General features: G+C 45.7%; 3 protein-coding genes across 7 annotated transcripts in view; 1 reads left to right on the forward strand and 2 right to left on the reverse strand.

The window, feature by feature from the left end:
* Positions 1-6,871, reverse strand: part of SEC31B (SEC31 homolog B, COPII coat complex component) — a 37,476-nt gene extending 30,605 nt beyond the window's left edge. For 2 of the 5 annotated variants that reach the window (XM_050305706.1, XM_050305702.1), the window contains exons 1-2: positions 5,029-5,094; positions 461-549 (exon numbers count right to left, since the gene is read on the reverse strand). In XM_050305706.1, coding sequence (XP_050161663.1) covers positions 461-539 — 79 coding nt within the window. In that variant the 5' untranslated portion in view covers positions 540-549; positions 5,029-5,094. Of the gene's footprint in view, positions 1-460; positions 550-2,826; positions 3,400-3,906; positions 4,691-5,028; positions 5,095-6,356 lie in introns of those variants that run through there. The other 3 variants (XM_050305703.1, XM_050305705.1, XM_050305704.1) reach the window with 3 other exon arrangements.
* Positions 6,872-7,020: 149 nt separating this feature from the next.
* NDUFB8 (NADH:ubiquinone oxidoreductase subunit B8) lies at positions 7,021-10,793 on the reverse strand. The gene is made up of 5 exons (XM_050305752.1): positions 10,657-10,793; positions 10,361-10,487; positions 9,721-9,820; positions 7,953-8,108; positions 7,021-7,249 (listed from the first exon to the last, which is right to left on the reverse strand). The coding sequence occupies exons 1-5, from the start codon at positions 10,751-10,753 to the stop codon at positions 7,157-7,159; spliced, it is 573 nt and encodes a 190-aa protein (XP_050161709.1). The 5' UTR covers positions 10,754-10,793; the 3' UTR covers positions 7,021-7,156.
* A 2,141-nt stretch (positions 10,794-12,934) lies between these two features.
* HIF1AN (hypoxia inducible factor 1 subunit alpha inhibitor) lies at positions 12,935-22,483 on the forward strand. The gene is made up of 8 exons (XM_050305740.1): positions 12,935-13,195; positions 14,079-14,329; positions 15,564-15,712; positions 17,384-17,529; positions 17,993-18,099; positions 18,496-18,559; positions 18,792-18,902; positions 20,000-22,483. The coding sequence occupies exons 1-8, from the start codon at positions 12,950-12,952 to the stop codon at positions 20,042-20,044; spliced, it is 1,119 nt and encodes a 372-aa protein (XP_050161697.1). The 5' UTR covers positions 12,935-12,949; the 3' UTR covers positions 20,045-22,483.
* Positions 22,484-23,986: the final 1,503 nt, after the last annotated feature.

Genomic DNA, 23,986 nt, shown 5'->3' on the forward strand with positions numbered 1-23,986 from the left:
AGAGAAGAGGTTTCTATTATTTAATTTTCAAGTCACATGATAATGACTGAAGACAGACAAGTAAAATTGAGCTTACATGAACATTACTTGAATTAACTTTTTTCCCCCCACAGACATAGCAAGTATGTAACTTTATTTTGTTTTTCAATAGCAAGCAGGTGTTTGAGTCCATATAGACTTAATCAGAAACTAGATCCAAAAAGTCATGTATTCAACCTTTAAAGAAATCACTGGCCTTTAAAAATGTCAATGTTGGGCATAAAAGTAATCCTCTACCAGTTACTTTAAAAAGACATAAAGGCTGTAATGTTTTCAGTATATTGCTTTTAAGTTTTCCAGACACTATTAAGGTGGAAACTATTGAAAGTTAAAGCCTACATAAAATTAAATTAAATTAAACTCTACATAAAATCTCTTTGCGATTTATACTTTATTATTCACAAACTGTGAAGAACTTTACCTGTTGCTAGATAAATGGGGTGGTTGTTTGCTGGACTCCACGCCTGCACAGCTGTTCGCTCGATTTCTTTTAGCTTCATTTTCTAGGCTCTGAAAGAAATTTCACACAGCGATTAGAATAGACAGATAGAGTCGACAAGAAAATAATCACACTAGAAACAAAATATTCCCCTTATCAAGATACCATGAGAACAAATTGTTCTCAAAGAGTGAAGTTACTTGCTACTTCCTGAGGTAGTGAATACAGTTTTACTGTAATGAATAGGGATATTTCAGACTTCATTAAAAAAGACTCCCCCCAATCCCAACTATTTGGCCCTAGATTTTCTTTCACATATAGGTCTCTTTTTCATATGTCCTAATTACAGAGAGGGATCTAAAGGGGACCTAAATTAAACAACATACTCAAGTCTTCAGTCCCAGCTGGTTTAAACCAGCTGCAGAAATTAATTTACACAAATGTATTTTGCTCTAGTACTAGTTGCTCTCTCTGAACAAGCAGATGTCAGTATATACATAAGCAAAAAGGGAGCAGAAGGAATCTCAGGGCAGGCTAAATTCCAAGCAGAAAAATGACGTGGCAACATAAAACAAAGTACAATGTTATCGTGTGCCAATTCAGTTAATGTACTTTGTTCTTGCTCCTATGAAAAGCAAAAGTTAAAAATCACTTGACTTTCTCTTTGAGTCTCTTTGAGCAAATGGTAGAAGGTGAGAAGAAGTAATCCACAAGTAACTACTGGTTTCAATCTCGGCACTGACAATTCTCTTTATTTACTCAGGATTGAACAACTGACACCTGCAAAACGGGAGCAAAACTTCCCCACGTCCCTGGAGAGGGATTAGTTGGGCAATAATGTAGCAGGGTAATTGAAACTCAAACATCAACAGCAGGTAGCCAGGAGGCTGTGAAACTGAATATAAATACAAATTACTGTCCTGCACAGGGTCCCATTCTGGCCAAGGAGAAAGCACCCAGCACCTCTCCATGGCTGATGGAGAGAAAGAGGCTTCTAAGCATCATAATTGATGTGTGGACATAGCATTCACAGACTAGCAGGGCCACTCTCATGAGCAGTTCCTAAACCTTTCAGGCTTGGCTGCATTGCAGCCTTATAGCTTTAGCTAATCAGAACTGTTAACTATGCACTCAGATGGTATCATGATGAATAAACTGAAACTATCAGCAGGCAGCACAGTAAAACCCTCTGTATCCAGTCAGCTTGCTGTGATTAACTTCTGGTTACTCGACACTGTTTGTGTAAACCACAATCTGTATCATATGGCTTTCTGTTCAGCTGCAGGGCTACAAGTGTCAGTGCTTCAGAATTTGGCTTTACTCAGGCCAGAGTACAAGTATTTATTCACAACTCAGTTCATAAATGTATCTTGCTGTGGGCTTGCCAGCTCACTCTCTGGCCAAAAAAGGAAAAAACAAAACAGAAAAACAACCCAGTTTTGAAAAGCCTTCCATCACCTTGTGGCCTATATGAAGCTATGGCCTCCTGAGGTCCACACAAGGGGAAATCTAGTCAGCATTACTTTGTGGGCTTGGACCTCCTAGCTAACAACTCTACACCCTTTTTAGGGTTTCTTCTCCACCACCAGTCAGAAGTTAAGGACATCCTCTCTCTCCCCCATGCACTTTCAGGATACGGTGCTTGACTAGAATCTATTTAATGTTTTTCAGCATTAGTCTGCAGCAGTATCCCCCAAAGCTCAAACTGCCTACTGCTATTCTCACATTAACCTTATCCCAACTTAGCTAAGGCCCAAAGGAATCTGAACAGACCTCTTGTACAATTACAGAAGTGCAACTATTTCGTCATGCACCCTAGGAATAGAGGTGGAAAGGTCATGTCCTCATCACCATAACAGATCTCTAAAAGTTACTTTCCTGTCTTCCAGTGCATATTTTGTGTGGAACTCCTTAGGGGTCTACCACATTCCCTACACCAAGATGTTCCAGTGCCTACTGATTTGTGCAGGGACACTGTCCAGGTCTCCTCCCTTCATCAGCAGAGGGGAATGAAAATATCCCCAGGAGAAGTCAGGTGAATCTGCTAAAAACAGCCTATTGCACAAGGCTCTACCTGACTCCCCAGACATGGGCAGGCAGGACAGGTGGTACATTCCTTACCAGTCCCTTTCTTGCCCCTTCCTCCTCCAGTTATAATCCATCAGTTGTAGGAGCTGACTACATCCAGGCCTCACTGTTTCTTGGCTTTTGAGAGGGCAACTTCCCTGTAAACATTAATAGACAATGGCCAAGAGACCTCTTCCCTCTAGGAAATTAACTGGTAAGGAAACAATGAAGAGTGTAACTATCAGAAACTTGGGTGAACGGTAGGAGCTCCCACTCCTTACCTCTGTGCTGGACTGACTGCATGGCTGGCATAATTTGCATTTAAGGTGCAAACAAAGAAAAGGTGCCAAAATTGTGCAGAACAGTATGGATCAACTGTTTGGCTTTTCTTGTCAATAGAATGTTTTGCATAAGAAAGTCAACACTGCTGTTCTCTTTTCACCAATTTAAGTCAGGACAGAATGTGAAGGTAAAGTGTCTTGGTCACGGTAACAAACCTAGATGCAGGAAAGCAAACAAGACAGACACCATTTAGAGTGGCTCAATGTCAACAGAACAACCAGAAGTTCTGGATCACAGGTACACTGTGTCCATGGTCCTGAAGGCAAACCAGCAGTGGTTCCAACAGACTTGAGAAGGCCCACAGAAGATGTGTAAGAAGCCAAAAGATCACAGGATCACACCATCTCTTAAGAACCTCCCATCAGTTCAGTTCCACTGCAACTGAGGCTCTACAGAGGTGCAGCAACACCTCATCCTAAATGGAGTGGGCTCTGAGTTTGGAAAGGAAAAAAATGCCTGATTTGAGTCTTACTCTTAGAGAACTGATACTCTTAAGAGAACTGATCCTTCTATACACTGTGCACATCTGTATCTAGGACAGGACTCACGATCCTTAAAGCAGGAAAAAGCCCTTCTTTAGCAAACTCTTGTCGCTGCCTGAGAAAAATTCACCAGTATTGAACGCTTCCACATTAGAATTTTTGGGGAGAGGTTGCCACCTGCTGTCATCTCTCAATATAGCCTCTAAGACTTCTGAGAAAGCTCATGCTTTTCTCAGGACATCGAATTAATTAATCATGACAATTCCTCACACTCCTTCTACAGACATATATCTGATTACAGATCTAATGTATTAAGGAATCTCAGCCCCAAAGGGAGTTAAAGGACAGAAGCATCATTTCCCCACAGCCTTCCCAAGCTGTGGCTTTCTTACACAGTGGTCTTAAAGTATCTGCAAAGAAAAACCTGACAGATCAGAGCACTCCTCACCAGAGAAACAAACGGTGAAAATTAAAAACACACAATCTCAAATCACAATGACCATGCAAATAATGCTGACAGAGACAAAAATTCCTCACCTGTGTTAAACTGAAATACTCGTAGGTTTACAGTACATTGTAAAAGACCATGGTTGTTGTTTTATGAGCTAATTGACCCTCAAAGCTGTCATGATAATTATCCCTGGTGTCACTCCAGTGAGGTCTTCTCTCTCTTGCACCACCCAAACACTGTCAATCAGAAATCTCCTCCCACTGATTTTCCCAATCCTCCTCGTGCCACTGGACACACAACCATTCCTCTCTGAACAGTTCCTGCTGATACTGGACTTCCAGCACTGGACACAAAGGAGCTGATAAGCTGATCTCCCCCACTTAGTTAGAAGTGAAACTTGGGCAGAACAAAAAAGACTTGTCCAAGGTCACCCGGGGGACAAGCAGACACCCTAAGACCTCAAAAAGGCACCTCAGCCATGACACAATCGTTAAGACACAAAGTGCGCCTATAGTTTCCACATCCCAGCATCAACTTAAAATCTCTGTACTGCCCCTTCCCTTTGCACTACTCTGACACTCTCCTTTCACAGCTCCCCAAAACCCTATGGCCAGGTTGTTCTCATACGTGCTTATTATAAACCCCGATTACAGGGACACTAATCTCAGCTAATCACTGGTGTGTGCAAGGTGGAGTTGTTGCAGGGCAGGGCTCAGCACATTCCTCCATGACAGCTCCCGTGGTATATAAAGAAACTTCTCATGCTCTGCGCACTTTGAGAAGCTGTTGCCCATGGCACGGCACTGCTCAGACGGCAGTGCGCGCACGTCCCAAGGCAGCTCGTCCGAGCCTTACACAGTGGGACGGTGAATACGAGCGAAGGTCTAGGAGGAAAGCATTGCCCTCGGACACCCACTGTCACACACAGGCTCTGGGCTACGCCAGAGGCCTCTCCGCGGCCCAGGTCACTCAGCGGAGCTCCCCGGCCGCTCAAAAACGGGATCCGGGGCTCCCGAGGCAAGGACGGGGCCACGGGCCCTGGGGACGGAGTCATGACAGCGACAGCGGGGAGGGGCGGGCGGGGCAGCACAGCAGCCCTGGGCTGGGGGGACCGGGGGCGCGGAAGGGCAGGGCAGGGGCGGTCCCTGGGCCGGGGCGGTGTGTGAGGGCGCCGGGCCGGCGGCGGGGAGGGGGCGGGCGGCCCTTACCGCTCCTGCCGTCCCTCCGCGCCGCTCGCTGCCCAGCCCGGCGTCCGACGGTGGCCGCGGGGAGCCCGCCCGGCCGCGCCTGCGCCGCCCCGCCCCGGAACCCCGCCCCGCCATCCCCGCAGCAGCGCCCGCCGCTCCGGCCCCGTCCGCCCCGCACGGCCGGGTCACGCCGCTCAAGGCCACCAGAGCTGCAGCCGGCTCTACTGCCCCTGCAGTCGCCCCGCTCAGGACTTTGCCTCAGCTACAGATTTAATCAGTCCTAGGAGAGGGTGCATAAGGGAAAGGAATATATTTTTCTAAAAGTGTTTTAATTACCAGGAAAAAAATGCAGAAGGCCCCAGACCTCCTTCCCTCATCTCTCTCCTGGTTTTGAGAAAATTGCCTATGTTACAAAGCCCATTTTTGACGACTTCTGAGATATATTATCTGCCCAACCCATTATGCCTTCCCCATGAAGAAAACCATAATGAAGTTACCAGTTAGAACAAACTGGAAGTCCCCCAATGAGGCAGCAGCAGGCAGCACTGGTACACTGTGCCATGAACTGGATGGGCCTCAATCTGCCTCGCTGCAAGTGCTACACACACCAAGGCTCCTATTACTGCTCCGATCATCTTCATTTCACTTGAAGACTCCTTGCAACTCTCATAACACTGTATAAAGTGCTGTCACATAACTGCTGTGGAATGGTAATTCTTGCTCGAGTATCCCTAAGAGGTGTGTTACCCCATACAACAGATTTCAGTTTTAAGGTGCCCATAGCTCAAAAAACACTTCAAAAACCCTTCTGGGGTAAAATATCATTGACCATAATTTAAAAGAAAGCATTTCTGTAACTAGAAGAGGTGACAGCTTACAAAAGCCCTGAGAAATGCTGATTGCTCAGCATCTCCAAAGGAGTTATGAATATTTATATGTAAATAAAACTATGTCCTAGCATTCAATCCCATAAATCCCTTGACCATATATCCTTATAGAAACCTCTACACAAAGATCCTAGAATCCCTTAGAATTTGGGGTTAAAAAATCTTTACAGACTGAAAAATCATAAATTGCTGTCTTTATATACCTGCTGCTCTGCTGAAAGCAGAACACAGCATCCAGTTTATAGGAAGCACTCAGAGCAGCCCAAGCCCTCGGCCTTTCTGATCACCCACTGCTACAGCGGGATCTAAGGCATAGCACAGGGGAGTTAAAAGAACATTCACTGTAAATTAGTACTGAAGGTACCATCTTCTCCTCCAGTAACAAGGAGGAAAAAAAAAAAATCCGTTAAAGGAAGAGTGGAGCTGAACAAATCTAGGAGCTTAATACAATGGTATTCATACCTTTCCCAAGAAAACTGCCACTGAAGCCACAGGAGGCCCCAAACCAGTGGTTTGCAGCAAGACAGGCAGACTTCATGGGACAGATGTAACTCCAGCCCAGGTGGATGAGCTCAGGCCATAGAGGAGCAACTTGGGCACCTGTGTGTTTGAACCAAAGCCCAGGGGCAGCAGAACATGTGTGGCCAAAGCTGAACTTGCTCATTAGCCCCTTCATGCCACTGCCGTCCACACAGCTCTGCTATCAGCTTCAAGCTACTCGCTGCAAAGCTCTGTGCCTCACCAGTGCTTCCTACTGGTCGTACAAACTTCACTTGAGAGGGCACCTAGACCAGGAAGAGATCAAAGTCAAAAGGGCAGACAGTTATTCACACAGTGTAAGACTCCCAAGGACTGGTAGTTGCCAGTCTGGTTCTGTCTGTCATTTCACAGTATTTGGTGACACTCCAGTTCAAGCAGCACCTGCAGTAAACCACTTGGCAACAGGTAGTATTTCATAAACAGGCAGAGCTGAAAAATGTTTGTGCACAAGGTACTTAAATGAGCAGCAGCCCTAGGACTGCACTCAGAACTTTGCCCCACAGATACTATCCTCATTTAGAAAAATGGCAAAATTTCATCAGCTATAATTCAGCCTTCTCAAACCAACAGAAGACAACTAACACAATAGGTGTCAATTGATGTATTTCACTGCAGTTAGTGGTTGAACATTGCAGAACGAGTGTTAACATATGCCACAGTGAACACTAGCAAAGATTCCATCCCTAGCAGAGCTGACAGGACTCATTGCACTTGAACAACTTTCAAATTTCATAGTGTACGACCGCTGGTGGCTCTTTATTGGGGTCTCCTCCTCTCTCCAGATACAGGTCATTGAAGGGATATTGCTTCGGTCCCTACAAAGAGAGATAAAGAGTGGCAAATTCACCACATTCACCAAGCAAATTAGGAGGTACAAGGCAAATGTCTCATCCCATCCCACCCCCACTCAAATCAAGGCTTGCCATTTACAACTTGAATTTCTGTTTCTTAAGTGCTTCAACCAGAATATTAGAGCATGAGGAAAGTAAATTCAGAAATGGGAGTTCTTTGTATAAACCCATGTCCTTGAGTAGAAACATCAAGGTAGTATTGCATTTAATCAACAGTTCATCTCACAGCATGAGGGCAATATATTGCAAAAGCTGTTTGTGTATTCAGATACATTTTTCAAGGCTGCATTTTCCAAACGATACAAATCATGAGATATAACTAAAAAAAAAGGGCAAGAGAAGAGAGCATCTCACTTAAGCAGATGCACACAGGAAAGGAGAATACCTAGACCAAAGAAAAGATACTGTGAGAAGCATAGCTTAAAATTAATTCCCTCTGAAGAGGACCTGCTCACTATGAAACAGAATCTGTAAGATGAACCAAGCCAGCCAAGAGAACCACTCAGGTTAGATGAGGCTACAGAACATCCCTTGGCCCAGCCCCTGACAGCAGTAGGGTTTTGCATTCACATCCACCACTGAGCTTCAGACAAACCACTTCTCTGGGCACTGGCAGTGACAAGAAACACAGCTACTTTTCCTCCCTCTACCCTTGGGTTTCACTCACCACAGGCCTGTAAGATGGATAGATCTCTCCAATGCCAAACATGATCAGCATGGTACTCAAAAAGATAAGGAAGTGTTTGCGCATGGTATGCCAGGGAACTACTGTGGGGGATGTATCTACCCGGTTCCGAATGTACATGTCAAAGTCCCAGTGCATCTGAAAAACAAAGGAGAACCACTGCACATTTACCAACAGTGGCCAAGATGCTTTTCTTAAGGGAAGTAGTTCATTACAGCATTCACAAAACTGCCAGAAGCTGCTTCTTCTCTACCTCGAAAGTGGAGATAAAACCTCACAGGAGGTAAGTGATTCACCTACAGTCACAACAAATTGTTGCTTACAGCAAAACTCAAAATAGTCCAAATTTCATCCCATGCTTATACCAGGCAACATGCTTAATTACAGGATAGCAGCAGCTTTTATTTCTACAAGTAATCATTCCACCTCAGCTTTGCTCCCCAGCACCACTGGAAAAACATGGCAGAAATCAAAACCATAATTTACAGAAGCCCAGTGACATATCCAAACAGAAGTAGCAGTGTTATTTCAAACAAAGAAGCAACTACCTGACCCTTGGAAGGAAGCTGGTTCCTCCAATTAGGTAGAGCACCTGCAGCTGTTACTCCAGGAAAACTGGTAACAAGTTAGGCTGTAACAAGCTAATGCCCTTCCTGATGGAAGCAGAAGAACGTTTAAGCTTCTGCCTTCAAGTATACCTAGGAAAGTGCCAAGCATGTTCTGCCTATAGTCTCCTTTCCCATTAATGAATGCAGAGAATGTATTAATTTACAGCTCAAGTACTGCCTCCAGATTCCCAGCCTTACCTCCCATAGAGCCATTTGCTACCAAACCCAGAGAGCCAGACTGAGCAGAAATCAAAGTTGCCTAAACAGAGGCATCTGCTGAGAGCTGGAATGCACCAGTGTATTTCTCCTGGCTCCCCACTGCTAACCTCACGTGCAAGGGCTCGTATACAAGCCTTCCTATAGCAAGCACTACAACAACACAGAATCAACACAGGGTTTTTTTCCCATATGCTTTTACAGTCATTACAACATGCACTTTGCCACAGTACTCATGTCGAAATGCTCTGGCATGTTCATACTATGATACACTGTGAACATGTACTTACATAAACTCTGCTTTTAATAAAGAGATCTCAAGTCAATTACCAAGCTCAGTAATCCCAGTCAGGTTGCAGTCATTCACAAAAAGAACATGCACTAAGAGAAGAATTACTCCTGACAAGGAATTTGAGAAACTTAGATTCTGAATGTTAATATAAGGTGCTTTATTCATATTTGTCTTAAGGACATCTTGCAAACTTTCTTTAGAGAGAACATTCTTATTTGTATTCTACCTCAAAACATCCCTGGAGTAATAAAACAGCAATACAGCTACTTCCACTGTACTAAAAGGACTTTATTCAAATGATGGATTCTTTGCTAAACAATTCTGAACCAGGCTCTTGTACTGAGTCAGATCAGGCAAATAAAATGGATGAGACTTTCTTATTCCTACAGTGAAAGTTAAGTTTGTAAAGTCTCCCTCCTCATAAGCTGTTAACTGTCCTCAGCACTTCCAAATTATTTACCCTGATGGCCACAGCCTAAGCTTCCCTCGAACTGACTGTCCCTGCCTGCACAGGCAACACACACCTGCACTGGTGATGCAATTACACAGAGTTCAACTGAAAACATTAACAACATGTGCATGTATTAACAGCTGCATTAGTGAGCGACTTGAGACATGCTACTAGCGTTCCTACCGGCTCTCCCCAGTTATGCCTCATGTCTGGCTGGTCCCACTGGTACCAGGGGTCTCTCTCATGATGAGACTTATTAGGGAGCATGGGATAGTCACCATACCTGTGAGAAACAAACAAAACAGCAAACATACAAGAAATCTGTACTAATTTAGATACATTTTGTAGGAAACACTATAGGATAGGCCTATAGAAACAGAATAATTAAATATGACTTTGTTTTAATAGCTTTTATGTATAAACATTTTTAAAATGCATTAAAGCAACTAGCACAACAATCATCACTTTGATACCAGTCACTGGAACAAATGGCATTCCTCAAAGTGGCCTTTTTGGGCTATACTAGGTGAAATTGCAAGCTTGACTGAAATATGGAATGCTGGTTGTTTTGGCACATGTCAAAGTATTCCTGACATTTAAACCTCTGAAATCTTTATTCTAGAGATGGGTTAGCCCTGCACTACAACAACACATGAAGTCTCTCGTACTTTATTCACACAGGCCTCCAACTCATTCCATTTGTTCCCTTTCTGAAACACTGTTGTGTCTTCAAAGCTCTAAGCTCACAGCACGGGCAGGCATTCACCAGGGACTACCAGCCTGCAGCACCTCCGCGCAAAGCCGGGAGGGCCACCCCGCTCACCCGAAGCCGTCGTCGGGGTAGGGCTGATAGTCCTCCACCCGCATGTTGTACTTCTTCGCGGCGGCTGCCCGCTCCTCCGGGGTGCGCGGGTACGGCCCGGGCAGCATGTCCTTGGACATCTCCGAGGCTGCGGGAGAGGAACGCGGCAGGGTGGGCGCGGGCCCCGCCGGCGGCCGCCGCCAGCCCGGGGAGGTCGCACCGCCCTCCCGCCCCGGACCCGCAGACACCGGCCCCGCCGCCCCAGAGGCACGGCCCAGCCGCCGGCCGAGAGCCCTCGCCCCCGCCTCCCCTCTCACCGGCCCGCGCCCCCGGCGGCGCCGCCACAGCGGCCCGGGCCGCCCTGAGCGCCGCGGCCGCCCGGGCACTGAGGACACCGCGCAGCGCGCCCGCCATCACCGCCGCAGCGCGCAGGCGCGGCCGCTGCGCCTCAGGGACTGAGGGGCGGGGGGAGCCAGCGGGGCGGGGCCAACACGGAGGGGCGGAGCCACTGTGATGGGCGGAGCTTGTTTGTGGGCGGGGCCGCCCCGCCCCGCCTTGGCCGCGGCTCCCAATGCCCGTCCGGGGCGTTAATTAATCAGCCGCTGTTATTATGATATTGACGCAAGCGCTAATGGACGGAAAGGGCATTGGTGCGATATTTCGCCTTCCTGCCGTCGTCTGAAGCGGAGTAATGGGGATTTATGACAGGCACTGCGTTCCAGACGCGGGGCAGCCTCCTGTGGAGCAGCCGGGTCGATGCTCGATGGGATCGATGCCGTGGCTGGTGGCGTTATGTGAATTGCCTTTTTTGTATCGGTATCAATGTTATTAAAGTTAATATCCAAATGTAATCGCCTTATCTCCATGGAGCCTGGAAAAGGCAGACAGCTGAAATGGCACGTTAATTTAGCAAGGAGATTCCTCAAACGTAAGCAATGTATTATTGTAAATAAAATCAATATGAACATAAAAGGATTTTGTAGTTTACTTCATTATGTAAACTCTTTGGTAGTTGAACTCATTTTCCTTCAGTTATTCACATCAGCCATAATGGGTAATGTCTCTATAACGATTTACATTATAAACCTTTGCAGCTCAAAAACTACCACAGACAATTTGTCACTAAAGCCATTCCTTCTAATAACACCATTAATTGTAAACCTTCTAACTGAATGAAGATAGTGATGAACCACAAAAATATACTTGAGATACAGCATGCCTTAAGGTGGGGCCTCCTGTTCTAGTTGCCTACTAGAACAGGATCCTTTCCCTTATTCCCAAGAAAGGCCTAGTCATTTCATTTTGGGAACGGTATCTTAATTCAGCCAACTCCCTTGCAACCAAGTATGCAGTGAAGTTACTCAGCTGGTTATCCAATAAAGTCTTTAACCCAGAGCCCCACCCTCCAGTGCAGATGCTGCTGCTGTTTCCTGTAGAGCAGCATTCGGTGCCAGTCCCGGTCCTGCAGCACTTGGCACTCTGGGGACAAGAGTGTGGGGACAGTGCTGGAAGTAGGGACTTTCGCTTCTCTTCGACCTGGGCTCAGGCCTCTCTGCAGGCTTGGATTGTGGTTTGCTGCCTCTCACATCAGCTCTTCACCGCTGGGTATTTATTTTCTGACTTACGTTTGAGTTTTCCACAGACATGGTTCACGTTTCCAAAGCACTCTAATATGTTTGCAAATACATTATAAAAAATTTTTGTTAACCCGTACAGCAGAAGTGCTTTAGACTTAGAGGGTGAAGGGACATTCATTTTCCTAGAAACCAAGCATATTAATAAATTTTGGAAGGACAGAGGGAAATCAACTGCATCATTCTCATGAAGGCAAAGTTCTAGGCAGCCACAACAACAAATCCCAGCTTCTGTAAGATGAAAAGCACTGACTGACATGGACTGAAATTTTCCCAAGAGCTGATGCCTAATGTCGCACGTATTCTTGGGAAAGTGTAATCATCGTTCTTGCTGTTCGCAGATTAAAAGCCAAATGTAGACTTTCTCTCACATGATAAACGTTCAATAAGAAAATAGCAGCTCCAGCCCCAGTCACACAGCTCATGAAATCTTCCTAAAACAATGTAGTCACCACTGGAAGTTGGATGTTGGTTGCACTGGGCAGTGTTACGTATATTTTTTGGCAGTACGTGTTAATTAAACTTCTCGTTTTGAGGCGCAGAACTCCGCCCTGCAATTCCCGCAGGCAGGCAGAGGAAGCGGGCAGTGCGCTGTTTCCATCGGGGAAATAGAAATGCCCAAGGAGCAGCGATCCCGCCCAGCCCGCAGCCTTTGAGGGGAAGGGTCTGCCGGCTGAAGGCATGCGGGGCCCGGCACCGAGGCTTCCCAGACGATCCCCTCTGTTTTTCGCGGTGGGTCTTTTCCCGCCTGTGCTCGCGGCCCCCAAAGATACCCAAAATCCTTGGGAAGTGCCGGGACGCGGAGAGCAGCGGAGCCGCCCCCGACCTCCCCGCGCGGGGGCGCTGACGCCGCAGCCGCCGCCGCTCCGTCCCGCGCTCTCGATGGTGCTCCCCCGTTCCCCCGCTTCCGGCGTTGCCATGGGCGCGCAGCTTCCGCTTCCGGCTGGCTGCTCCGGGCTGTCCGGCGGAGGCGGCGATGGCGGCGGCCTCGTCCTCCTCCTCCTCGTCCTCCTCCTCCTCTGCGTCCTCTTCTTCCCCCCCCTCGTCCTCCTCCTCCTCCTCCTCCTCGGCGGCAGCAGCCACGAGCTGCCGGGAGTGCCCGGCGGTGGCGACAGGGCCTGGCTGGAGCGACTCGCAGTTCCGCCGCTACTCGTTCGAGACGCGGCCCATCCCGCGGCTGAGCCACAGCGACCCCCGCGCCGAGGAGCTCATCGAGAACGAGGTGCGGGGAGCCCTGGCCCTGTCCCCCCGGCGTACCGCGCGGGGGTCGCCGCCGCTGTCCCGCTCCGCTTTGCCGTAGCGGGTGTTTTCCTTCGGCGCTGAGTTGTGACATTTGCAGGAAACGTTTGCTTTAAGCGCTTTGTTTTCGGGATGGAAGCTGTGGGAACATTGTGTAAAACCACGGGCACGTGTTGGTTGTTTTCTGAGTGCGGGTGGCAGCTCTGATGTCGGTCCGGGACCAGCTCAGTCTCGCGTTGGTGAGATCCCGGCTGGATGTTCAAGGGAGCTCTGCAAGAAGGGATGTTGGGCACGCACGGCTTGGGAACACGGCGCTGCCGTTCCTTGCTGATAGATGACGAGATGAGTGGTGTCCTTTGTCTTCCTTTTGTCATGGAGGGTGTTTTTGCTGTAGAGGAGATGGGGTAGTGTCAGTTTTTTGATGACTGAAGGTTGTTTGTGTCTGAGACAAGTGCTGTTTGTGTTTCTGGATGCAAAGGTATGTGTTTGTAAAGACCTTCTCACCGCTGAGGCTGGAAGGGACCAGACAGAGTCCACTGTGTCTCCTGGCTACGTGGCAGGACCAGGCAGGCCTAAAAGTGTTCCCAGCTCGTGTTTGTGTAACCTCTGTGATAGGGATTAGCTCAGTAGGTAGTGGAATCTGTCCCATTGCTACCAGGAGCTCACTGTAATTCCAGGCCACCATTTTCTTAAAACTTCCTATCGTGCCTTGCTTGTTTTTCTCCCCAGGACAAGGGATCTGATTGCTCCACGTGCCTTTTCCAGTTCCCCCTTTTCAAAGAGAGTTTGTGTGGGTGCAGTAATGAACATGACTGTTCTCAAGTTCAAGAGGTCCTTGAATCAATAAACTTCCTATTTCTCTCCAGGAGCCCGTGGTGCTGACAGACACGAATCTGGTTTATCCTGCTCTGAAATGGGACCTGGACTACCTCCAGGAAAACATTGGCAGTGGGGACTTCTCAGTGTACAGTGCCAGCACACACAAGTTTCTGTACTACGATGAGAAGAAGATGGCCAATTTTAAGAACTTCAAACCCAAGTCGAGCAGGGAAGAGATGAAGTTTGCTGAGTTTGTGGACAGACTCAAGGAAATACAACAAAAAGGGAGTTCTGAGAGGTAAGTGATACATGGAGTGTGGAGGTTTGTCCATTTCTTCAGGTCTAAGTAGGGGTAAGTTGCTCTTCAGTGAGTGTTGATGATTAAATCCTCTCAAACTTTTTAAGCTTTTTGTTTGTTTTTAATAGTCCTGCTTTACCTGCAGGGCTGTTGGTTGACGGCAGCCTTGTTACCTGATTAAAAAAGTCATACCTCTCGCTGGCTGTGGGAGTTTATTTTTTTCTTCTCTGTCCAGGGCAGGATTTGAATAGAGAAGGAATTAAGCTGCAGGTTTCTTTTGGCAGACTCTTGTATTGATAGAGGAGCTTAGTAATCTGATAAAAAGGTACAGGCTACGGCACTCAGGCTTTTCCACAGAATCCCACAGCAGTTGGTGCTAACCTGCTTTGGAAAACCTGAGGCAAAGTTGTGTTGTGTTGTGTATTTTTTGGTGGTGATGCCATGTACCATTAACAGAGTTGTAAGTTACTGAGAGGAGCTTCATGTGGATATTGAGTGTAACTATCAGCAGCTGTACTTAAACCTTTAGTTAAACCTTTGTCAGTCACCAGCCCTCTAAAAGGACTTAGGGATGCTTAATTGTGTCTTAATTGGAAGCAATACTGCGTCCATGTCCACTTGTCATCTCTGCCTTTCTCTTCTCTCTCAGCTTTGGGTGTGCTTTTTCCAAGAGAGAAGGCAGTCCTTGTGCTTAAAAATACATATTTCTTCCAGCACTGCGGACAGCAGTCTGCAGTACTGTCATTGTTGGTATGTTTGTGTCTAAATGTAAGTGTGGCTTTAAAGTAACTTGATGCTGAAAGGTGCAGGCTTTCCTGAGCCCTTTTTTGCCCTTATCTACTTCTACTAGAAGAGGAAACTGATACTGTGGGTGAGTTAGAGAGGTGGCATTTGCCTAGGGATTAGTCACGAGCATATCTGATATTTGATAATGGCCAGTCTGTTTAGAGTTTCCTCCTCCTGCACTGCGAGAGGGTTGCTCTTGATTAAAATTACCTTTTCCCCTTGGTTGTTCAAGCAGAACTGAGTTCTGTTCTCTTCTGTACCAGGAAATCTTTTAACAAAGTTTGGGGACTTTTTGAAACTGTTTCCTTCCACAGTTGTTTATGGTGTGTAGTGATAGAACAGAATCTCTAGGAATTATGTCTTTGTTTTGAAATCTTTCTGAAGAGACAAGGTACATCCATGACAAAGCTTAATACTTGATTTCGGCTAAAATTTCTCTAAATTACAGGTTATATCTGCAGCAAACCCTGAACGACACAGTTGGAAGGAAGATTGTGGTGGATTTCCTTGGCTTCAACTGGAACTGGATTAACAAGCAGCAAGGGAAACGTGGCTGGGGCCAACTGACTTCTAACTTGCTTCTTATTGGCATGGAAGGTAAACAGCTTCCTCAGACTGGAGGAGAAGGGGAGAAGATTTGGTCAGCAGTTCTGTATTTAGGTTCCAGAAGGTTTTTCAAATGGATTTCCCTTTAGTTTCTGGATGTTCCTTCAGAGAGGGCAGTTTAAATCTTTGGGTTGTGAGGGGACTCTATAACAACTTGGGTTATAAAGAGGAAACAACAAAAGGAATAGCCTGTATTTCCCCAGGGATGTACTATGAATGCCTGGATGTAATCTGCTTATGGAAAGGCTCTGGGTGATGCTGGTAGGACTGTGTTTCCAGTAACTGCTAATCATATTCTGGGACCTGTGTACTGTTTGCATGCTTCAAAACATACAGATTTAAAAAGCTCAGAGTCTGCAGATTCAGAATGCAAAAGGGTTTGCAAGCTGAGCAGAGTTAATCTTCTGGGCTTTTCTTAGTGTGTCCAATGTCTGCCCAGGAGGAAATTTTATTATTTTGTGAAGCCTTTTCTCTTATTTGAGCTGGGAGGAGAAGTTCTCTTTTGATTAAGATCTGAATTTTTTCTTGGAAGCTTGTTAGTGAGCACTGGGGAACTTGAAGATGGGTAAATTCTAAAAATATCTGAATAGAATAGAATTCCAAATCTGTATGGAGCCTGACTCATGGGCAGGTGCCTTAGAAGACAGAGGTGCTACTACACTGTTGTCAAGGAGAACATTCTTTCAGAAAATAATCTCAGTATTTGGGCAAGGAATGCACACAGCTTTGTGAAGTGGGATGGCCTATAATTAATGTTGCCATCACATCCAATTACAATGTTCAATAACACAACTTAGATGTTTTTCCCCTTTGCAACAAATCATACTCAACTTACAATAGTTTATCCTTGCCACTTGTTTTACTAGCTGAGAGAAGAGAACTTCACGTAAAAGCACTGCACCAGCACTTCCATACAGCACTTACTTCCTAAATCAGGCTATGCACAAGAACCAAGGAATTGTCTTGAACCAGCGTGTGCTAGAAAAGGGAATGTCTTTACAGGAGCATGTGACTGTATGATCTATTTAATGAAGCTATAGGGTTAAGTGTTATCTTAGTTCTTACAGGCCAAGAGAGTAATATCTGAGTGGCAAATAGCTGAAAAACAGTTGTGAGGGGTACAAAATGCCCCACTGTATTTAAAGATTTGATTAAATTTACGATTTAGTGGTGACAGTCAAGCACAGTTAATCAGACTGAGGGGGTGCTATTGGAGCCCCAGTGACAGAGATTTGTTTACTTGTTTTCTTAAAAAACTACCAAGACTTCTTTAAAATCAGACTGTTAAACTGCTTTTCTCTAGACTAATAACTTTTGAAAGTCCATTCCACAACTTGTCATTTAAACAGTGTTTTATGAAAAAGCTTCCCATCAACATTCACCATCTGCTGTTCATTGAAACAAGCTGGAAACCCAAATCCTGTAGAGCATAAGTTGCTGAGTATGGATTTAGAATGGAAATTAAGTGGAGTAGCAACTGCTCAATAAAGGTTGACTGATATAGTGATCAGTTTGTAACATTCCTGTAGTCATTTTCCTTGTTCAGTTTTCTGAATATGTGGGAGTGTATTTTCTGTCTTTAGCAAGGAATATAACATGCTTCTCTCTCTTTCATACCTGTACATGAGAGTGTCTTGATTATCATCTTTTCTCTCTGTGTAGGGAATGTGACACCAGCTCATTATGATGAGCAGCAGAACTTCTTTGCTCAGATTAAGGGTTACAAGAGGTGTATCCTGTTCCCTCCTGATCAGTTTGAATGCCTCTACCCTTATCCTGTGCACCATCCGTGCGACAGACAGAGCCAGGTGAGAGTAGCAGATTTGTTCTCTGCTCCATGCCAGAAAAGGGCAGTTGTAAAGATTCTAGGTGGGAGGAAGCTGCACTGGAGTTAAAGCTGCAACCCACTTGCTGAGCTTTTGCAAAACCTGTGTTCAGATCTGTTAACTGGTGAATACACTGAGAACAGATGGAAGGACAAGTAGTGTCCCTGTTTGTGTCTGGTCCTGACTTGCAAGTGCTAGGGCCATAAATATCTTCTTACTGATAGCACAACTGGGCTGCAGTTGCCACCTTCTCTGCTCTGTTTCATTGATCACTTGGTCAAACACAGGTTTGCTGGCAGCCAAATTGCAGGACTCCTACCTCACAGTGAAGTTAAGATACAAATAGGAATGTAAAAGCCACTTAAAGAAGATCAGGGTGATTTGACACTGACAGCCTGTCACTGCAGGAAGTTCTTCTGAGTTTCTTAATGTTTTCTTCTGTTAGGTGGACTTTGACAATCCTGACTATGAGAAGTTTCCAAACTTCCGGAACGTGGTTGGCTACGAGACGGTGGTGGGTCCGGGGGATGTGCTGTACATACCCATGTACTGGTAAGAAGGATGGCAGGACTGCACAGTGACCAAAACACAGAGGTTTAAAAGTTTTTCCACTTCAAGTGTTGTGTTGACTCTTGAGTATTTTGTTTTGACTTCTCCAGCAGCTGTGGTATTTTCTGTGATATCTTGGGCCAATCCGCTTCTAATTCTTGTCTGTTGGATGGGAGTAGTAATTCTCCTGACACCGTGTTATTGTACATCTACTCCACTATTGTGTGTGAGAAAAGGGTCTATATTTAAATAAGGAGAGCTTTCCAGAAGTTCTGGGGTTTTGATGCTGGAGGTATAGGGCAAGGCTTGTCTAGTGCTGTCTCAAGTCATCCACCCAAGGTATTTCACTGTAAGCTACAGCGATAGTTTCTTTTCTTTTTTTGTGTGATTTCCATGCAGGTGGCACCACATTGAGTCTCTCCTGAATGGGGGGATTACCATCACTGTGAACTTCTGGTACAAGGTGAGTATAAGCCACTTCCTGCACAGCTTGGATAACTCCATCCCAGAGGATTTTTTAGGTAGAGATGTATTGGCATGCATTATCAATATGAGAACTTCACGGCACCAAGTCCTTTGCTTTAAAGTTGAAAGCTCCTTTTTTGAGTTGTGTGTGAAGAACTGGTTGAATAGGAAAAGGTGTAATAATCTGCCAATTCAGGAAGCATGCAAATGAGCTCTTTTTGATATTTCAGGGCGCCCCAACCCCAAAGAGAATTGAGTATCCATTAAAGGCTCATCAGAAAGTGGCCATAATGAGGAACATTGAGAAGATGCTGGGAGAAGCCTTAGGAAATCCACAAGAGGTATGAAAAAGAACCATGTGGTCACTGCTGTTAAAATTGTTAAGGCTTAATGCAAAACTCAAGATGTCAAGCTACTTGACACTGCAGGTGTCAGAATGAAGGTAGGAGAAAGCAGGATTGTTCTTTTGCTGTGAATGGTTTTCCTGAAGTCTTCAGAAGGTCCTTTGCTTACAAAAAGGCAAGCTATTGAAATTATAATTCTGGAAAGGACCACTACAACCAATGAAGGAGTTGTTCTTGTATGTGGGGAAGAATTTGTGTACTGCCAGGAAAGTGTTGTTTCTGAACTCTCCTTAGCCTTCTGTGCAACATCAATAATACCCAATATTTGCCAAAAAAACCCACAAACACCTGTTTTACCTGTTGAATCCAAATCTCTTAAATATAGAAATCTCCCCTATTAAGTCACATGCTTCCTCTTTAACCCATGTCATGCTCATCTGTGAATTGTTCGCAATTTTAACCAATGGGTATATAAAAAAACCCAGATTGAAGTATTTAGAGTATGACTTTGAAGGTCTGTTGATCTGAAAATGGAAATACAGGATGTGGATAGAAATGTTTCGTGGTCTGTAACCCTTACCACTGTGCAGGAGCTCCTTTAGCCTCTCCCCTCAGATTATTTTACTGCCACTGCATGCAGAACTTCCCTCCATGATCAGGCAGTGCAAGACATGGGAGTGGTCTTGACTGAAAACAAAACCTTAGCAAAATCATCAGTCCTAGCCCCCCTTTGAAGTGACCCCAAGGACCAGAGAGGATCCAGTGAGTAAGAATGTTCCTTCTCTGCCCTGCAAAAAGAGACTGATGACTATTGGCTCCTTTTAATAGCATCTACTGAGAAATCACAAATCTAGGTTGGGAAGTGAAAATGTTTCAAACGTGTTTCCACCCTGGATGGAATGTTTTGGTGACAACTGAAGTTGGGCATTGACAGAGAATCCTGCAATTTTGGTAGAGTATTTAAGAATGTTCTCATGGGTACCCCAGTGTTTTATCTAGAAAATACTTCCAAAGTGATTTGGCATCCCTTGGGTTCTGCAACTGCCATTTCTGTGTAACTGTCCTGGCTAATGACCTGTTTTTGCTTTGAACAGGTGGGTCCCTTGTTGAATATGATGATTAAGGGACGGTATGACTAATGCCTGGCTGCCCGGGTGACTGATGTTGGAGCTGCTTTGTTCACGAGCCATGGAAGATTCTGAGCGCTAGTATTGCACGCAGCACTTAACAGACTGATGGGTTTCCTGGCCTATCCCGGCCCCACTACAATAAAGGGGGCTACTGGAACTGCAAAACCATTAGTACCCCATTCATCCTCCACTCTCATCTAACTGAACCTCCCAGGAAAGAGTCTGCACTTATTGGAAGCTGGATTCATGCTCACTAACTTGTTTTTTTTTTTCTCCCTCTGCCCTGTTTGCCACAACAAGGAGCATGGCTTCTGGCACTTGGATGTGTTACTTCAGGATTTTCAGGCATTTGAAGAAGAGCTTGGAGGATAACCAGGAGTGATATTCTTTCCTCAGCCTCAGGGAGTTTGGACCTCCTGGCTGGGTTTATGTGTTGGTGCCTGCAGTGGATATAAGGTGGGAAGTGATAGGTTTCGCAGTCCTCTGTTTTTAGAGGACTTGTCCATGCTCGACTCTGGCACCTTTTTGTATAATGGAAACTAACCTGTAAGATGGCCTGCGTGTGTTGAGCAACTGGACAAATGATTCAGTTTCTTCAACCTAAGACATCTATGCTTTGGATGTAGTACAGGGTAGAGATCAGAATCAATTTATCTAGTGTGTGAGCACCAAATCCTCTGCTCTCCAAATAACATCTGTCTTCCATGAGTAGAAAAATCTCCCTTCTTACAGCTTTCTCTGGGGAGTGAAGGCTTCTCTCCTGCTCTTCTGAGGCTGCAGTGTGGTTAAAAGGAGATGTAGCATTATGAAGGGAGATGCATAAATGCCAGGGCACTCTCCAAGTCTTGAATGATTAAGGCACATTTTTAAATTAAATTCCCCAGGGGTGCCAAGCTCGACTGTCAAAACACAGTGTCAGATAGGTACAGAGCTTCACTTCTCCCCTCCAGGGGTGCTGGCTCCTCGGACTAAAACAGGAAAGTGCCCTTTTTACCGAAACTGCAAGAACTCAAGTGTGTGTGGCTGCGCACAGGTGTGCGTGTTTGTGTGATGTTGTGTGGCTCCTGTCCATCAGTTAAATCCATGCCAGTGTGTGGTTCCCTTCCCTGTACAGTCATGTGACAGAGTTCAGGGCTTTCTGTTTAAATGTGATTAAGTTTATCTTGATCTCTCTGTGTTCCGGGACTTGACATGGCAGGTTGGGAAGTGACAAGACCAGGGCACACGAACCACGATAAGAGTCCTCAGTAATTACCCTGGAAAATAATTTTGCTTTCCTCCTCTCCTTCCATGCAGAAACCTTTGGCTCATATGGAGACTGGCTTTTTATTCCCTGAGGTGTGCTGCACTGCTGTCCCTGGTTTGGGGGAGTGGTGCAAAGGTCTTGTATGTTTAATGCGGTTGTAATGGAGCTAGAGGTGGGTGAAACTGTTTCATAGCCCATATATCTCATCCCAAAAAAATAGTAGAGAATTTGTTCTGTTGAGACTTCCCAGTGTTTCCCCTGTTGTTCTTCTGGGCTTGTTCTGACTTGGGATTCTGATAAAAGTGTTGAGAACAGGCTGCTCAAGAAGTGCTCCATCTTTGGCTTCAGGTCCCATCTTTTGCTGGGACAGTTCAAGCACCACTTGCAGTGGGCTTTTTTTTCATAAAGATGGAAGGCTTCTCAAACAGGAGGTCCTGGGGAAAGTTTTCTGGCTGCTTTACTGGTCACAACAAATGAAGTGTAATTGGCAGCTACAGGGTCCTTGTTCAAGAAATGTATCTGTGTGACTGAGTATTCTGACTGCCGTGTTGCAGACTCTCCAGAGCTGTGATCAGATCCAGACGAAGGTCACTCAGCTGGATACTTATCAACGCTTGGCCTTTGGGTAAGTGGGAAGAACGCTGACTGGCCAAAAGCAAGGTCTTCCCAGGAATCTTGGTCACATGCCCTTGGTTGAAAGATGCTCAAACTAAATCCCATCTCTTTGCTATTTATTCAGCACATGGTAGTTCTCAGTACTGCTTAGACACCATCAACTCTTGAAGCTCAGGGTGGGAGTTCATATCCCATGTGGAGAGAGAATGGTACTTGCAGAACTTTTAGGATCCTTTTTTTTTTTATTTGCCAAAGGTCTAACTTTTAAAGTGTCTGAACAGGTTTTTGCTGCACTTGACTTTGTGAAAGCTCATTTACAATGCACTGATGGACTGACTCCCCCCCTTCCCTTTTCACCTTGTGCTTTCAATGCCCCTTGCCATGGTATTGGGAAGCTTTGTGTTCTCTGCTAGGGGTGTGTGTGCAGGGGGTGGGGTGTGACAAACACACGGTACCTTCTGAAGTGTAGTTCTTAAATACAACCAATGTTGAACAACAGAACTGTGTGGTTTTTATTTTGTGTGTGGCTGTATAGAAGAGCTGTATAAGGACCTGTGTGTATAAAGCTACCTTCAGTCTTTCTAACAGTTCCAGTTGTCGTCTTTACTGGTGAAAGCTGCTGGTCTCCACAACTACCTTCGAAACATTATTGTGTGTCTTCACAACTTTCTCCATACCTACTTAGTCCGTAAGTGTGAAAGGAAAGTGGGAATAAGATGGTATCCTTGAGTCCCATTAACAAGTGTTGGTGGGGAGGAAAAAATTCTCTTCCCTGCTAACCTGAGTGGTGTCACTATGCTCTGGTCACTGAAGAAGTGATGGAGCAAACTACAAAGTGAGGTCTAATGAACTCTTGTCAAGGAGATTTGGAGGGAAGCTTCCTCTCTTAGCAGCCTTGGGTGGTGAAGTCCTCTCTACCTAATAAAGACACAGGTTATTTTATGGTAATGTTATCTGTACAGCAATCTTGACGACTAACCATTGGTGAAATGTTGGCTAAATCTGATCGAGTGTCTAGCATAGTAAAACGTACAAGAGTTGAATAGACAGGAGAGATATTGGGGGTGGTGGAGGGAGAGAGAGACACATGTCTGAGCCTGGGCTACCCCAATTGGCATTCTCTCCTCATGCTCTTGGAGGACAAGGTAAATGTGAAGGGAGTAGGAAAGACAAGTGCATAAAGTCTTCTGTGACCATGGGTGTTCACTCTTCCTTGTTCACCTGCTGGATCATCATCTCTGAACACACTTGCTTCTGTTCCACTGAACTTAGTGGTCTGCTATCGTGACTGATCCTGTAGCCTTCCTGTTGTGCACTTGCCTCTTGGGTAGCATACACAGCTGGCACCACAAAGCTGAGAAGTGTCTCAGGTTGTACAGAAGAGAAATGGGGATGAGAACTCTGTCATTTGAAAAATCAGTCTCCCAAGATTTCTCACTTGTACTTTTAGTGGGTTTTTTTTCTTTTTCTTTTAGTATCTTAAGTTCCTTAGTACTTTTCTTCTTTTATTTTTTTTCTCCCCATTTCCCTCTTCCTTGAAAAGTGAGATTTTTCTAAGGAGAAGTCCCTTAATCCTTGTAAATCATGGCTGCAGGATCTTTACTGTGGAAAGGGAAGCTCATGGGCTTTTAGACTGATGCACTGGTTCACCTCCTTGGTGATTAGGGTCATACTCAGCTCAGGGAAATTTGGAGTCGTTAATCAAGTCCAAGGTGAAACCAACAGGTCAGAATCAGGCCAGGGCTGAGGAGGTATGAGACACAGCTGCAGTGCAGGGGCAGTCTAACACAGCTGGGGCTGAAGTGGGACACCTTCAGTGTCAAAGCAGTTCTTGAAAGGAGGGGCAAGCCTGTGCCGAGACTGCTGCTGCTTTTGTTTGCAACAGTTCCTACCAGTGAGCAAGCTGACCTTGAACACAGCCAACTGCTTTAAAGTCCTAGAATGGGGGTAGTGCACTCAGGGGCTCTGCAATCTCCTGGGAGGTGTCTGTTGATGCATGGTCCCAGCCCTGGAAGCAGAGCAGCAACTGCAGTAGAGAGTACTGCCTTTGCAGGTGTGTTTTTACAAAGAAGTTTTCTCTAAGCCTCCCT

The sequence above is a fragment of the Myiozetetes cayanensis genome, unplaced genomic scaffold, assembly GCF_022539395.1.
Source record: "Myiozetetes cayanensis isolate MyiCay16 unplaced genomic scaffold, myiCay2020 scf10, whole genome shotgun sequence".
Taxonomy (NCBI): Eukaryota; Metazoa; Chordata; class Aves; order Passeriformes; family Tyrannidae; genus Myiozetetes; species Myiozetetes cayanensis.